At 36.8% G+C, this 16,378-nt stretch overlaps 1 protein-coding gene across 3 annotated transcripts in view; it reads left to right on the forward strand.

Moving 5' to 3' along the window:
• The window catches only part of CFTR (CF transmembrane conductance regulator), a 188,512-nt gene that overhangs the window by 153,141 nt on the left and 18,993 nt on the right, over positions 1 to 16,378 (forward strand). For all 3 annotated transcript variants that reach the window (XM_047850178.1, XM_047850177.1, XM_047850179.1), the window contains one exon: positions 9,964 to 10,119. In XM_047850178.1, coding sequence (XP_047706134.1) covers positions 9,964 to 10,119 — 156 coding nt within the window. The remainder of the gene's footprint in view (positions 1 to 9,963; positions 10,120 to 16,378) is intronic.

Here is a 16,378-nt window from a genome sequence, read left to right on the forward strand (position 1 = left end):
ATAAAGGAAGTTGAAGACTTGGAAGATCCTACTCAGGTTTGCTACGAAATGATTTTTGGTCATCTTCAAGAAAGCAGTTTCTCAAAGTGTTGTTCCCTGGACCAGCATCATCTGCATCACTTGAAAACTTGTGAAAAATGCATATTCTGAGCCCCACTCAATCCTACTGAATAAAAACTCTGAGTATAGGAACAATGGTCTTTATCACTGATGCATTCCCTTCTAAGCATGAGAGCCCAATTTAAGAGAGCCATTAGGTGTAGAGAAATAAGAGTAGAAGTTCAACTGCAAAGGGTTAGGGAATGGGTGAGTACTGAAGTGAGGAGTTATGTAGAACACTAACATTGGTGATAAAAAGAGATAGCTGGAACAACTGTATAAGAGGATGGCTCTCTGGAAGAATTTGCCTTTTCACTGTAGAGGAGTATGGTTTTTGTTTTTGTTTTTTGTTTGTTTTGTTTTTTTGTTTTGTGAGACAGAAGGAAAGCAGATAAGTGGAGTTAAAGAGAACTATTGGGCAGAGTTGGGAAAATGAAGGTGTTCATGTTATACAACCTTGATCTTTTAAGTCAGTTATAAGGCAAAATCATGGGAGTCAAGTAGTGTCCATCCTGTAACTTTGTTCTTCAGTATTGTGTTGGTTATTCAGGGTCTTTTGCATTTCCATACAAACTTTAGAATCGGTTTGTCAGATCTACAAAATAACTTGCTTTTTTATTTTGATTGGGATTGCACTGACTCTATAGACCAAATTGGGAAGAACTGAGATCTTGACAATATTGAGACTTCCTTTTCATGAACATGGGCCATCTCTCTATTTACTTAATTTTTCTTTGATTTCATTCATCAGAGTTTTATCATTTTCCTCATCTAGATCTTATACCTATTTTCTTATGTTTATTCTAAGTATTTTGTTTTGGGAAGTGCTAATGTAAATGGTATTGTGTTCTTAATTTCAAATTCCTCTTGTTCATTGCTGGTATTTAGGAAAGCAATTGACTTTTGTATAAGAACTCTGTATCCTACAAGTTTTCTTTAATTACTTATCAGTTCCAGGAGTTTTATTCCTGATTTAGATTTTCTACATGGATGATAGTCATCTGTGAACAAAGACAGTTTTATTTCTTTCTTCCCAGTCTGTATGCCTTTCATTTCCTTTTCTTGTCTTAATGCATTATCTAGGATTTCCAGTATTATGTTGAAAAGGAGTTTTGAAAACTGAGAACAAACTGAGGGTTAATAGGGGGTGGGAGGGAGGGGAAGGTGGGTGATGGGTATTGAGGAGGGCACCTTTTGGGATGAGCACTGGGTGTTGTATGGAAACCAATTTGACAATAAACTTCATATATTGAAAAAAAATAAAATAAAAATAAAAAATAATTTAAAAAAAAAATGAAAAGGAGTTTTGAGAAGGGGCATCCTTGCCTTGTTCCTGACCTTTGCAGGAAGTCTTTGAGTTTCTCACCCTTACAGGTGATGTTAACTATAGGGTTTTGTAGATGTTTTATCAAGTTAAAGAAGTTCCCCTCTTTCCTAGTTTTCTGAGAGTTTTTAATCAGGAATTAGCATTGGATCTTGTCAAATGAATTTTGCATCTATTGTTATAATTGTGTGATTTTTCTTAGCCCATTGGTATGATGGATTATATTAATACATTTTTCAATTTTGAACCAACCTTGTATATCTAGAATAAATCCTACTTGGTCGTGGTGTCTAATCTCTTTACAGGTTGTTTGATTTGATTTATAATATTTTGTTGAGGATTTTTGGTTCTATGTACATGAGAAATTTTTATATTTAATGTCTTTGATGGTTTTGGTATTATTTTAATGTTGTCCTTGTAGAATAGTTAGAAGTATTCCCTCTGCTTCTATCTCCTGGAAGAAACTGTAGAGGATTGGTAGAATTTCTACTTTAAATATTTGGTTGAATTCACCAACGAATCTATCTGGGCTTGGAGATTTCTGAATTGGAAGGTTGTTAATTGTTGATACAACTTCTTTAAAAGATATGTACCTATTTACATTGTCCATTTCTTCTGGTGTAAGTTTTGAAATATTGTATCTTTCAAGGAATTGGTCTGTTTCATCTAGATTATCAAACTGGTGGTCATATAGTTGTTCATAGTATTCCTTTATTGTTCTCTTACCATGGGGTATATAGTGATGTTCCCTCTTGCAATTGTAATGTTAGTAATTGGTGTCAACTCTCGTATTTTCTTAGTTAGCCTGGCTAGAAGCTTATTAATTTTATTGATCTTTTCAAAGTACCAGTTTTCATTGATTTTCTCTACTGATTTCCTGTTTTCAATTAGTTGATTTTGCTCTAATTTTTATTATTTCTCTTCTGCTTCCTTTGAACTTAATTTGCTCTTTTTTTCCTAGTTTCCTAAGGTGGAAACTTAGATAATTGATTTTAGATATTTCTTCTCTTAGTGCTATAAATTTCTCTCTGTTCTTCTTTTACTGCATGACACAGGATGGCTAGTGTGACCTGGAGTTGGGTATTTTCCTTCCCTAGATCAGTTGGGTTCTAATAAAAAGCCCAGTTGTTAGACTCTGGTAAAATAGTTTCTCTTGAGGGAGGGCTTGTGAAGAACAGAATTCTCTAATGCTCAGGAGTACCGCAAAATTGTTGCTTTCCCCCTTGTCCTGCTGGATGCACCAAAGGATTTTTCTGTATTTTTTACTGTGAGATGGTAAAACTGGTTGGGCCCCTGGAGCTAATACTCACAAAAGTCTGGGAACCCTTCTACAAATGTCCTCTTCTGGACGTTTTTACTCTCAGACTTGTCTACACTGAGCCTCCAGTAATTTGTTAGTTACAGCTTAGGGTTTTTCAGTCTGATTCTGGTTTCTGCAGAGGTTTCTGATCATGGTTTCTTTTCTAGTAAATTGTGATTCTCTGTGTCTGTCTGTCTGTCTCTCCATTTATGATGGCTGCAGTTTGTTGTATGTCTTCACTCTCTAATAGATGTAAGAAGGCTTTTGATTCTTCAGTTTGCTTAGCTTTTTACTTGTTTTTAGGCCAGAGTGATGACATTCAAGTTCCTTATATTTTGGACCAGAAACCAGAAGTCCTGTTTTTCATTTTTTAATCCCTTTGCTTAGAATATGTTAAATGCTTGCATGAATGAATAGCTTACACCTACTTCTAGGTCATATGATTGATTAAAGTAGGAACTGATTCTTAAAATGTTATTCTGAGCAGCTCTCTTCAAGATTGTTATTTCTACTGCCTTGCCCTTAGGACCTATAACAGCATGTTGCAAACTATAACAAGATGCCTCAAACATACTTCTTGCATGCTGAATTAAGAAGACTCAAATTCAGTATACTATTTTGACTATCCAAAAGTTCTGCAAGATCAGCTGTGGTCTAATTCATCTTCTTGAAAAAAAATTGGAAAGGACTTAAATGGGCATTTCTTGTTTAATTTTTAATGGAATTCAGCATTCTTGGTTAGATTGTGTGCCTGAGTCCATTTGGGATTCTATTACAAGATATCTTGGGCTGGGTGGCTTATAAACAACACACGTTTATTTCTCACACTTCTAGAGTCTGGGAAGTCCAAGATCATGGTGCCAGAAAATTCATTGTCTAGTGAGAACCCACTTCCTCATAGATGTCTGTCTTGTCATTGTAACCTCATATGGTAGGAGGGGTGAGGGAGCTTCCTGGGGTTTCTTTATAAGGGCATTAATCTCATTCATAAGGCTTCCACCCTCATGACCTAACCACCTCCCAAAGTCCTCACATTGGAGGTTAGGATTTCAACATATGAATATGGGAGAAACACAAATATTAAGCCCATAGCATGATGAAAATATTTCAAAAATCAAAATTTTAAGCAGAAAAGTTATTCAGTCTTCATATTAAAGCACTTTGTCCATGACATTTATTTTATGGAAGAGATGTTCTATTATCTTCTTTGCTCTTAATTTAGGCCTTTACTTCATAGAGCCTGTACTTTAAATTTTATTTTCAATGCGTGATAAATATAGCAGGTATTTCACAACCTTTACTTTGATTAAAAAAACAAACAATTTTTCTTTTTTTTAAGTTTATTTATTTATTTTGAGAGAATAAGAAAGTGAGAGAGAGAGAGAGAGCAGGGGAGAGGCAGAGAGAGAGAGGGAGAGAGAGAATCCCAAACAGGCTCCACACCATCAGGACAGAACCTGATGCAGGACTGTCTCACAACCGTGGGATCATGACTTGGGCCAAAGTCAGGAGTTGGATGCTTAAGTGACTGAGCCACCCAGGCACCCCTAAAACTATTTTTCTTTTTAATCTCAAATAGTTGTTGTCTTGAAAGCTTTTGACTTTTTGCCTGAATTTTAATATCTAGATTAAATGAGAAAACTCTTCCCCCAGTGAGAAAACTCTTTGTTTTTTCCTTTTCTATTCTTCTCAAAATGCAGGCTGGGATTCTAATTTGGAGCCACGTCCTTCATGATAAACGTAGACTTATCAAAATGCCTTAGATGTTATTTTGTGTCTATCACAGTACTGGACAGTCCCCTGGTTACACAGCTATTTAATAGTACCTCAAGATCTATTCTTTTGGGTGAGCTTACCTGCCTTCTTTATTTGTAGCCTCTTCAAAATACTGCGATGCCAGAAGCAGTTAAATCAGTATCAAGGGTTCAGATCATAGCAGCATTAACACTTAAATGTCTATTTGATTTTTTAAACACATATGGCATTCCATCTTGATAAAAATTGGTATTGAGTAACTGAATCATTTAGTAGTTTATCCTGGAGTTATGAGGAGCATATTCTCAAGAACTTATTTTATTAAGAATTATATTTTATTAATAGTAAGTATATAAAAGGTGCACTTATTATCACTTTGTGGATATACATTTTATTTTGTTTGGTATCATGATTTCTGGAGACCACAAGGAGATGAAAAATAATTATAGCAGGTTTCAATATATTGCAGTAGTAGACTAGTAAATCAGGTACTCTGAAAAGAATGTACTTAGATTGTTTTATCATGGTGCAATGAAGTTACAGTTAGCACCAAATTCAACATTATTTAGCTCTCCACATAATATTTTGATTTGTCTTGATCCAAAATTCGCAGAAAGGAAGTTCACTGAAGTTACTAGAAGTCACTGACTTGGAATTAGGATATACCTTAGAATCTCATTTGCAGGAAGTACTCTGATCCTATTCAACAGATCACTGAGAAGCCTGGAAAAACAAATCCCGGAAAGGAATTATTATGTGCCAATTATATAAACAAAAAGACTTTGTTAGGTATTGGCCAATAAGATTCTTTGCAGTTAAAAACATGTCAGACACAATGCAATGTCAGCAATTCAATAATACAGAAGAAGCAGAGAAAAGCTAAAAACTTTAAAGCTAAACATAAGATTTACACATTGCCTCTCAATTTACTCCTATACCGACATAAAAACTGAGTTTTCTAAAAATTTCAATATGTGCTGTTTGAAAGAGAACATGGTCATTTATCTCAGTTATTAGAACCTTGACTAATCATATGGGGTTCTGGACCTCAAGGTACTTTTTGTAAAAAAATTGTGATATCACCCTATTATTATTTTTCTATTTATTTTTTTAAGTTTTTATTTAAATTCCAGTTAGCTAACATAGAGTTTAATGTTAATTTCAGAGGTACAATATAGGGGTTCATCACTTCCATACAACACCCCGTGCTCATCACAAGTATACTTCTTAATCACTGTCACCTATTTTCCCATCCCCCCACCCACCTCCTCTCTGGTAACCATCAGTTTGTCTCTACAGTTAAGACTGTTTCTTGTTTGCCTCTCTCTTGTTTGCCTCTTTCTTGTTTCTGTTTGCCTCTCTCTTTTTTCCCTTTGCTCATTTTATTTTGTTTCTTAAATTCCACATATGAGTGAAATCATGTGGTATTTGTCCTTCTCTGACTTAGTTTACTTAGCATGGTACTCTAGCTCCATCCATGTCATTGAAAATGACAAGATTTCATTCTTTTTTATGGCTGAGCCATATTCCATTGTGTATGTATGTATGTATGCATGTTTATATCTATGTGTGTATATACTTATACCACATCTTCCTTATCCATTCATCAGTTGTTGAACACTTGGGCTATTCCCATAATTTGGCTATTGTTGATAATGTTGCTATAAACATCAGGGTGTATGTATCCCTTTGAACTAGTGTTTTTGTATTCCTTGGGTAAATACCTAGTCATGTGATAGCTGGACTGTAGGGTAGCTCTAGTTTTAACTTTCTGAGGAACCTCCATACTGTTTTCCACAGTGGAAAGTTTACCACAGTGCAAGTGCAAGACAGTTCCCCTTTCTTCACACTGTCACCAAAAACTGTTGTTTCTTGTGTCACTGATTTTAGCCATTCTGACGGTGTGAGGTGATATCTCATTGTAGTTTTGATTTGTATTTCCCTGATGATGAGCAATGAACATTTTTTTCATGTGTCGGCCATCTGGATATCTTCTTTGGAGAAAAGTCTATTCATGTCTTCTGCCCATTTTTAGTGGGATTATTCATTTTTTGGATGTTAAGTTTTAAAAGTTCTTTAGATATTTTAGATACAAACCCTTTATGAGATATGTCATTTACAAATATCTTCTCCTACCCTGTAGGTTGCCTTTTAGTTTTATTGATTATTTCCTCTACTGTTCAGAAGTTTTTTATGTTGATGTCATTCCAATAGTTTATCTTTGCTTTTGTTTCCTTTGCACCTGGAAACGTATCTAGAAAAAAGTTGCTATGGCCGATGTCAAAGAGGTTATTGCCTGTGCTCTCTTATAGGATTTTATGGTTTCAGGTCTCACATGTAGGCCTTGCATCCATTTTGAATTTATTTTTGTGTATGGTATAAGAAAGTGGTCCAGTTTCTTTCTTTTGCATGTTGCTTTCCAGTTTCCCCAGCACCATTTGTTGAAGAGACTGTCTTTTTTACCATTGGATATTCTTTCCTGCTTTGTTGAAGATTAGCTGACCAGATAGTTGTGGGTTACTTCTGGGTTTCCTATTCCGTTTCATTGATTTATGTGTCTCTTTTTGTGCCAATACCATACTGTTTTGATCACTACAGCTTTGTAATATAACTTGAAGTCCAGAATCGTGATGCCTCCAGCTTTGCTTTTCTTTTTCAAGGTTGCTTTGGCTATTTGGGGTGTGTGTGTGTGTGTGTGTGTGTGTGTGTGTGTGTGTGGTTTCATACAAATTTTAGGATTTTTTGTTCTAACTCCATGAAAAAGACTGTTGGTATTTTGGTAGGGATTGCATTAAATGTGTAGATTGCTTTGGGTGCTATAGACGTTTTAACAATATTTGTTCTTCCAACCCATGAGCATGGAATGTCTTTCCATTTGTTTGTGTCATCTTAAATTTCTCTCATCAGTGTTTGATACTTTTCAGAGTAGAGGTCCTTCACCTAAGGACCTTAGGTGAAGTAGAGGTCCTTCACTCCTAAGTATCTTATTATTTGGGGTGAAATTGTAAATGATATTATTTTCTTAATTTCTCTTTCTAGTGTTTCACTATTGGTGCATAGAAATGCAACAGATTTCTGTACATTGATTTTGTATCCTGTGACTTTACTAAATTCGTGTGTCAGATCTAGCAATTTTTTGGTGGAGCCTTTTGGGTTTTCTATGTAGACTATCATGTCATCTGCAAATAGTGTAATTTTTACTGCTCCCTTGCCAGTCTGAATGCCTTTTATTTCTTTTTGTTGTCTGATTAAATTTGTGATATGACTTTAAAGTAAATCACTTTCTCTTATTGAACTTCCCTTCCCCCATACCTCATCTATACAAAGCATATTCAGATTGCTTATAAACGTTTTACTGTTGTGTTTCAAAAATCATAACATATGATGAATATGTTTGTAAAGCATGGGATGATTCAGAAATGGAGGTGTGCATATGAAATTTCACAAGATTTTTAATTAAGAGTTGATCTTGTAATTCACCAAAATTAACTAAATTTGTTTCCTTGTTAGATCAACTAAATAAGTTTGTCTATTCATCTGCCTTCTCTCCCTCCTTCTTCCTTTTCCTCTCTTCCTTCCTCCCTTCTTTCCATCCATCCATCCATCCATCCATCCACCCAATCCATGTGTCTATTTATCCATTCATTCATCCTCCCACTTGATTGTCCCTCAGTGAATCCAAACAAGTATTTATTGAGAATTTTATGTGAACCCATCACATTGGAAGGTGCTGAGAATTCAATGGAAACACAGACCACCCTGTGCTTATTAAACTTAAATTCTTGGTGTTAACACAAGTAATAACCAAGAAAAAAATAAGTAAAATATTACTGATTCTGATTAGCAGTATGAAGAACCTCAAAAGGGTGTTGTGTATAGATTGTGGTTTATCTTATTTTCTCAGTTGTCTCAGATAACAAGCATTTGTGAAAGTCTCATTACAGAGCTCTTATGAACAAAAGACATGGTGTCATTATTGTTTACCAATTTATCCCAAATGCCTAGTTTATTACCAGATTCTTAATAAGTATTCAGAAAGTTATTACTGCAGATTGTTATAAGCTCTAAAGTATTCTTTGTGGTCCATGAACTGGTTCTGGTTTATAAGCTGTTTGGGGTCTCTGATAAGTATAGGAATTGAGAGTAAGCATGTAGAAATTCATTTTTATTATCTTTTCTTTTTTAAAGTACTGATTTGCAATGGACTAGATACAAATAAACAAAACTTTTCTTTGCCACAGATAGTATAAAAAGCATTACTGTAAAAGACCATTGGCCCAGCTGTCCTATAAAAAAAAGTTAAATGATAGAAGAGAAAGAGAAATCAAATAAAAGGAAAGAAGTGTACATTTATTCAGTGCTACTAAATATCAGGCTGTTATTCAGTATTCAGTTAATGACTGCAGGAATGTTCTATCCCACTTAAAGCATCTTCTTCCAAGTGCTGGATCTAAGCCCACGTGGAACACAGACTTGAGGTCCCTGTGGGCTACCTGAAGCACCTGATCTCCCCTTGCAATGCCTGGAGTTCTCACTTCTGTTTTACGCTTTTACAGTCTTTTAGTAACAAGAGTAGTTGTTTTCTTTCTTTTTTTTTTTTAATTTTTTTTTCAACATTTATTTATTTTTGGGACAGAGAGAGACAGAGCATGAACGGGGGAGGGGCAGAGAGAGAGGGAGACACAGAATCAGAAACAGGCTCCAGGCTCTGAGCCATCAGCCCAGAGCCCGACGCGGGGCTCGAACTCAACGGACCGCGAGATCGTGACCTGGCTGAAGTCGGACGCTTAACCGACTGCGCCACCCAGGCGCCCCAAGAGTAGTTGTTTTCTTAATATCCTTTTTGCTTCTCCAGATTTTCTTCCTGCAAGTCAGCATAGATGTAAGAATGCAATCTGACAGCTGTCCAAGTGCCTATGCACTGAATGGCAAGGTTCAGCCTGCCCTCTCTGGGAACATAGAGCTCACTGAACTTATTCTTGTTTATGGTCAGGCCTAAACTTGTGCTTCCTTTATGAGGGGAAGTATCTACGTGTTAGAACTATTTCAGATTCATTCATTTTCAAGCTCATACTCATTCAGGAACTAGATCAAACTATATAGGTCCCTGCTTTTGGCTTAAGGCCATCCTTAGAAATGGTATGCATTAGGACACTGTATGTTTGTTTTCCTTGATGCAAAATGGGCGATTTTTCACCTTTTTGCCATTAGTAAAGGTCAGTGATAAATGAAAGGTCCAGAATGAAGAGTCCAATTCCATATGGCCAGTTTCTATATTCTCCTCCAGGGTTGCTCTGCCTAAGATCAATATTGGTCAGAACTGAGAGTGTACAGAAAGCTTTGAATGAATAAGTTGAAATCTTCCCCTGGTAATGTTAAAATAAAAAACTGTTCTGATATTTTTTATTGAAGCATAATACCAGGTAACATTTCTGGTATGGTATCTGTATGTCACAGGAGTAATTCTATCCCTCTTGTTTTCTAGGTGGGCCTCTTGGGAAGAACTGGATCAGGGAAGAGTACTTTGTTATCGGCTCTTTTGAGACTGCTGAACACTGAAGGAGAAATCCAAATAGATGGTGTGTCTTGGTATTCGATACCTTTGCAAGAGTGGAGGAAAGCCTTTGGGGTGATCCCCCAGGTAAGTCAGAATGACTTGGTCACGAAAGAAAAGCGGCTAAATAGGTATTTTTTTTACCATTATTTGAGCCTTCAACTCAAAACAATCACATTTTCTTGTAAAAATATATTTATTTATTGCTGTCTTTTTTACCGCAATGTAACCTTTTCATGGGGAAAAAGAAAACCATCTCTGAAAGTTTGGAACTCTATGCCATATAGTTATTGAACTATTAATAGTTTTGATAGTGTCTCCCAGAAGATGCAATCCATTGTGGGAGCCTGGCTTCATCTTTAATCAGCTTTTTCCCCCTCCTTCAGTGGTCTGAGCTCCAAGTTAGCCATCACAGCAGGCTGAGAAATGCTTTTCAAGATATAAATTATGCTGCTGCTGGAGGAAGAAGCACTTGGAAGCAGCAAGGAGTGGAATTGAAAATAGAAAGTGTAGTGATTAGTTTTTGTTCTTTGGATAAAATGAACCATGTCAGATTAATCTGTAGCTATTTTTTTTTAAATGTCACTCTTTGATTTCGGTCACAAAGGATCTCTGGCTTCACTGGCTTGGTTGCATTCTATCCGTGTCATTGTACAAGAGGATTTCTTACATATGAGAGAAATAGCAGCCGTTCTAGTTTAAAATGATCTCAGTGGAAACCAAGGAATGTCTTTACTGAAGCAGAATCTGAAAGGCATGTGTTGCATTTCTACTGGCATTTGCCTTCTTTTCTGTGGGCATTATTCACTGCTTTAGTTACCACATTGCTCCTTTTGTCCTAATAGTATAAATCCATTCTACTAGCACATTCTAACAATTGTCTACTTTTAACACAAAATTAAAATACCAGGACCATCTCCAGGTAGATTGACTATAAATCTAGCCTGAGAAAAAAGCTTGAGGTAATCTTGATGGATTACCTCAGTGGAACATTTGCTTTTCTCAACTAACTAATGAGGCACTAAATATTGTAACTGCTAGACTGATGTTTTTAATTTTTTTGTCTAGACTTTGCCATATTGCCAGAAGCTGATTCCTGGTGGAAATTTTCAAAAGCAATATTGTTTTTTCAGACCAAAAAAAAAAAAAAAAAAGATTGTCAGATGGCCTAAAGATAAACACTGGGAATATGAGCATCCCGAGGTGATAACCTTAGGCAAGAGAGCGATGTTGAAGAACACAGGATAGAATCTGGTTGTCCAAGAAGCGTTGCCGTTCATTTGACTCTGAGTCTCCTGGTCCCATTTTTAATTGCAGTAGTGAAGCTTTTGTTTTGCTGTCATTCTTATTCATACAAATTGACTCTAAAAATTAATTCCAGTGGAATCCTTTAGTTTATCTGCCATTTTGATAGATTTTTAAAAAAATATATATGTTCTGTTTAGGAACCTAAATATGCAAGACCTGGAGGGAAACCATGTGAACCAGAGTTATGAAAATTCTTTATCTTGCCTTTCTGCTAAAGTAAATCTTTCAAACCTGCCTGTTTTCATTTTCCCTCTTCTATGGCTTCAAGCTTCATAAAATAATATAAACTGAACAAAAAATACTTTGGGATCCACCTTCAAAAATGTGTGATCATGTTAATGTAGGTGCATCTCATTAGATTATAACCTTGGTTTCTGGGACTGTCTGCTAGTATCACAGGGATATCTGTAGAAAAATGTACTATTTTTTCTACAGTGACATCTTGAGAATATTGAGTGCCCAAGAAAGAGAGGGCAAACTCCTCATACCTTTTTAATATCCAAACTAGAAGATGCTTTTATTTTCCTAACTTTGCTTTAGAAGTTCAAATTAAGTAATTTTTTTCTTCTTTGCCTACAATTTGATCTTTAAAAAGAAAGAAGGAAGGAAGAAATGATTAAAAATCCAAGAAGAGCTGTTGGGGTGCCTGGATGGCTCAGTCATTAAGTGTCTGACTCTTGATTTTGGCTCAGGTCATGGTCTCAAGTTTTCGTGGATTCTAGCCCTTCATCGGGCTCTGCGGTGATGGCACAGAGCCTGCTTCAGATACTCTCTTTATCCTTCTTTCTGTTCACCTCCCCCATTCACATTCTCTCTCTCTCAAAATAAATAAATAAACCTAAAACAAAATCTGAGAAGAACTGGTTTTGTTTGCCTTTCTACTTTTCTTCATTCCATATTTCTGACCTTGCAAGAGCATCCCTGTCATGGAGACATCAGATCTCTCTGGGTCGGTCACTTGTTTTTAGTCACATGAAACAGGACCTTTGAACAAAAACCTTTTGTCCCCATCATAGTAATCCTGAGACATCAGCTATGGAATCACAAGATGTCATTAGTTTGAGCAAGTTCTTGCTCTGTGTTTGTGTGTGTGTGTGCATGTGTGTGTACACATGTGTGCGCATATGTGTGCATTCTCTCCTATAGCTAGAAAGCAATCTTTGAAATTGCACCAGCCTGGAGAAAAGGGTACTGTGTACATTTCAAGGTGGAGCCTTCTTTGTTTCATTTTACCTGTGAGTTCTGGGGACATGGAGAGGAAGCATTGAGGCCTATAGTCAGAGCCCCATTGCCTTAGACAAATCGAACACTAAGACTTGAAATTGTTTATCAACCTGGGACTTTGCTAAGTACTTTATTCTTGAAAGACAGAAAAAAATTTTTTTTAATGTATTTGCAAGCTTCAGCTACAACTTTGAAAGACTGCAAGCTCTTCTGAGCAAATAATTAGGGCTATACTTGCAAGACCACATAACCTGAAAATAATCCATGCACACATGACTTCCACCATGGAACATCTTTTGCTGTGAAGGATATCAGATAGGGCCAAAACATGTATCTGTAGATCTGAGCAATGAAATTGGGAGTGCAGCAGCAGTTCTCATTCAGTTTAATAATAATTAACAATTTAATGATTAGTTGTGAAATTCCCATATGCTTAAATTATAGCATAATATCATTCTATATACTATAAATTCTACGGTTATGTGAAAAGTATTGAGGTCCCAATCCCACCTATGAGCTTTCAGTGAGAAGCTCAAAACTGAACTCGTTGCCATAAGTCAGATCAAAAGAAGAAACCAAACTAATAAACCAAAGAAAGTTAATTAAATATAGTTATGAGTCAAGGTAGGCTTGTTCAGGGAGTGCTGTGGGTAATTATGAGAGTGAATACAGTTGTAAGCCCTGTTATTGCTGCTTCCACCATGTCATTGTATCCTTCCTTATTTCTCCTCCTCTTCTCTTCTTTGTGTCTGTCCATTTTATGTTGCACACAAAGTAACCTTTTATTTTATTTTATTATTTTTTAATTTTATTTTTAAAATTTATATCCAAGTTAGTTAGCATATAGTGCAACAATGATTTCAGGAGTAGATTCCTTAATGCCCCTTACCCATTTAGCCTGTACTGCCTCCCAGGAACCCTCTAGTAACCCTCTGTTTGTTCTCCATATTTAAGAGTCTCTTATGTTTTGTCCCCCTCCCTGTTTTTATATTATTTTTGCTTCCCTTCCCTTGTGTTCATCTATTCTGTGTCTTAAAGTCCTCGTATGAGTGAAGTCATATGATATATGTATTTCTCTAATTTTGCTTAGCATTATACCTTCTAGTTCCATCCACGTAGCTGCAAATGGCAAGATTTCATTCTTTTTGATTGCTGAGTAATAATCCATTGTATATATATACCACATCTTCTTTATCCATTCATCCATTGATAGACATTTGGGCTCTTTCCATACTTTGGCTATTGTTGATAGCACTGCTATAAACATTGGGGTGCATATGTCCCTTCAAAACAGCATACCTGTATCCTTTGGATAAAGGGTAGTTCTAGTTTTAATTTTTTGAGGAACCTCTGTACTGTTTTCCAGAGGGGCTGCACCAGTGTGCATTCCCACCAGCAGTGCAAAAGAGATCCTCTTTCTCCGCACCCTCGCCAACATCTGTTGTTGCCTGTGTTGTTAATGTTAGCCATTCTGAAAGGTGTGAGGTGGTATCTCATTGTGATTTTGATTTGTATTTCCCTGATGATGAGTGATGTTGAGCATTTTTTCATGTGTTGGCCATCTGGATGTCTTCTTTGGAGAAGTGTCTCTTCATGTCTTTTGCCCATTTCTTCACTGGATTATTGGTTTTTTGGGTGTTGAGTTTGATTAGTTCTTTATAGATTTTGGATACTAACCCCTTATCTGATATGTCATTTGCAAATATCTTCTCCCATTCAACAAATTAACCTTTTAAGTGCAATGTTCCAGTTTTGTGATTCACCAAACCAAAAACCTACTAGGCCACTCCTTCTCCACTGAATAAGGTCCAGATTCTTACATCCGTGGCTTAGGTCCCTGACAGTTAGGTCCCGACCCAACCTTTCCGGTCACATCCACCACTCTTCACACCTGGGCACGTCTCAGTTTCAGACAAACTGGACTTACTATTCCATGAAAGATACCTTACTTTTCTCTCATTTCATCTGTTTATGCACTTCCTCTGTCTGAGACGGTCTTCCTTCACCATAGTTATGTTGGCCTCTCAAATGCAAATCTGTCAAATGGCCTTTTCTGACCCCCCCCTTCCCCCATAACCGTGACTCAAACCCCAGCTCTCCATCCCCACATCTTAAACCCATATGGGATCTAGGACTTTGTTTATAAGTCTCTCCTGGCACTTTCCATTGTCTTGTGTTAGAATTATCTGTGTATTTGCTTAATTTCCACTTAGTATTATAAATACTGTGTATACATTCTAGTTAAGGAAGCAAGATTTAAACACAAAATCATCAACAACCAGGGTACCTGAGTGGCTCAGTCAGTTGAGTGTCCAGCTCTTGATTTTGGCTCAGGTCATGATCTCATTGTTTGTGAAACTGACAGCACAGAGCCTGCTTGGGATTCTCTTTCTCCCTCTCTCTCTGCCCCTCTCCTGCTCTCTCTCTCTCTCTCTCTGAAAAATACTAAACTAAAAAAACCCATCAACAATCAAAGAAGATAAGCAAAAATAATATAATAGAAATGGTGAATAAAACATAGATTTTTTTCCTTAAAGATTTTTCTGTCTCTTATATAGCATATACAATAGCTTACATGTTAGGCACTTAATATACATTGTCTTGTGCAGAATCACCAAATTCTTGGCTTATTTTACAAGAGACTGTGGTTCTGTCAGTATCTGAATTTTACTAGCTATTGTAAGCTTAGGCAAGTTATTTGATTTCTCTGAGCTTTAGTTTCCTTGTCTATAAAATGAATATAATTTTAGGTTATTACCTACCTACCTATATTCATTAGGTTTTCATGAATATAAAATGAGTAAAGTAACAAGTATTGAGACTACACCCTGGCACATAGTAAGTGCAATACACTGTGTTGTGACAATGGTAATTATTATTTACAGTTCCTTGAGGACAGGGATCGTGTCTCCTTCATTTTTATATTAGATTAGAAATATGCTCTAGGAATGAATAAATGAGTATGGGCAGTTTCCCAGAGCAGTGATAATTAAGATGGGTCATAATGGGCCATACACTCATTTTAGGGTTTTAGAAAGGTTAGGGACAGGGAATTATGGAAAGGATATTCCAGGATCCCAGACAGATAAGGATATTATGAACAAACACAAAGAAGAGGACTAGAAAGAGTTGGGTCATAAAGGGCAGGGGAGGTCATGTGTTAGGCAGTATTAGAGGGAGGAGGGAAAGATTTGGTAAGTACTGAAATGGCCCAGTAAGGAACGCATTGAAGAGGATGGTAAGGGTTGGCAGAAGGGTACGCTGCTGCTGGCAGCATGTGGAGAACGGACTTCCAGGAGGCAGCATGGGAGGCAGGGAGATGGGCTGAGAAACTCTCCAACTGTGATGTGGTAAGAGCCTCGACTGTGGTGAAGAGACAGTGGGGGTGAAGTGCTGAATTCAAGGGAGAAGAGAAGGGGTGCCTGGATGGCTCAGTAGGTGGAGCATATGACTCTTGATCTTAGGGTCCTGAGTTTGAGCCCATCTTGGGGGTAAAGTTTGCTTAGAAAAAAAGAAAAAGGGGTGCCTGGGTGACTCAGTTAAGTGCCCGACTTCAGCTCAGGTCATGATCTCACAGTTAGTGGGTTCAATCCCTGCATCGGGCTCTGTGCTGACAACTCAGAGCCTGGAGCCTTCTTCGGTTTCTATGTCTCCCTCTCTCTGCCCTTCCCCCACTCAGGCTGGCTCTCTCTCTCTCTCTCTCTCTCCCCCCCCCAAAATAAATAGACATAAAGTTTTTTTAAAAAAGAAAAAGAAGATAAAATTAACTAGTATGGATATTAGTACAACACAACTTTACTGTTTCTGAGCCTAA

This window comes from Prionailurus viverrinus, chromosome A2 (genome assembly GCF_022837055.1).
Source record: "Prionailurus viverrinus isolate Anna chromosome A2, UM_Priviv_1.0, whole genome shotgun sequence".
Lineage (NCBI taxonomy): Eukaryota > Metazoa > Chordata > Mammalia > Carnivora > Felidae > Prionailurus > Prionailurus viverrinus.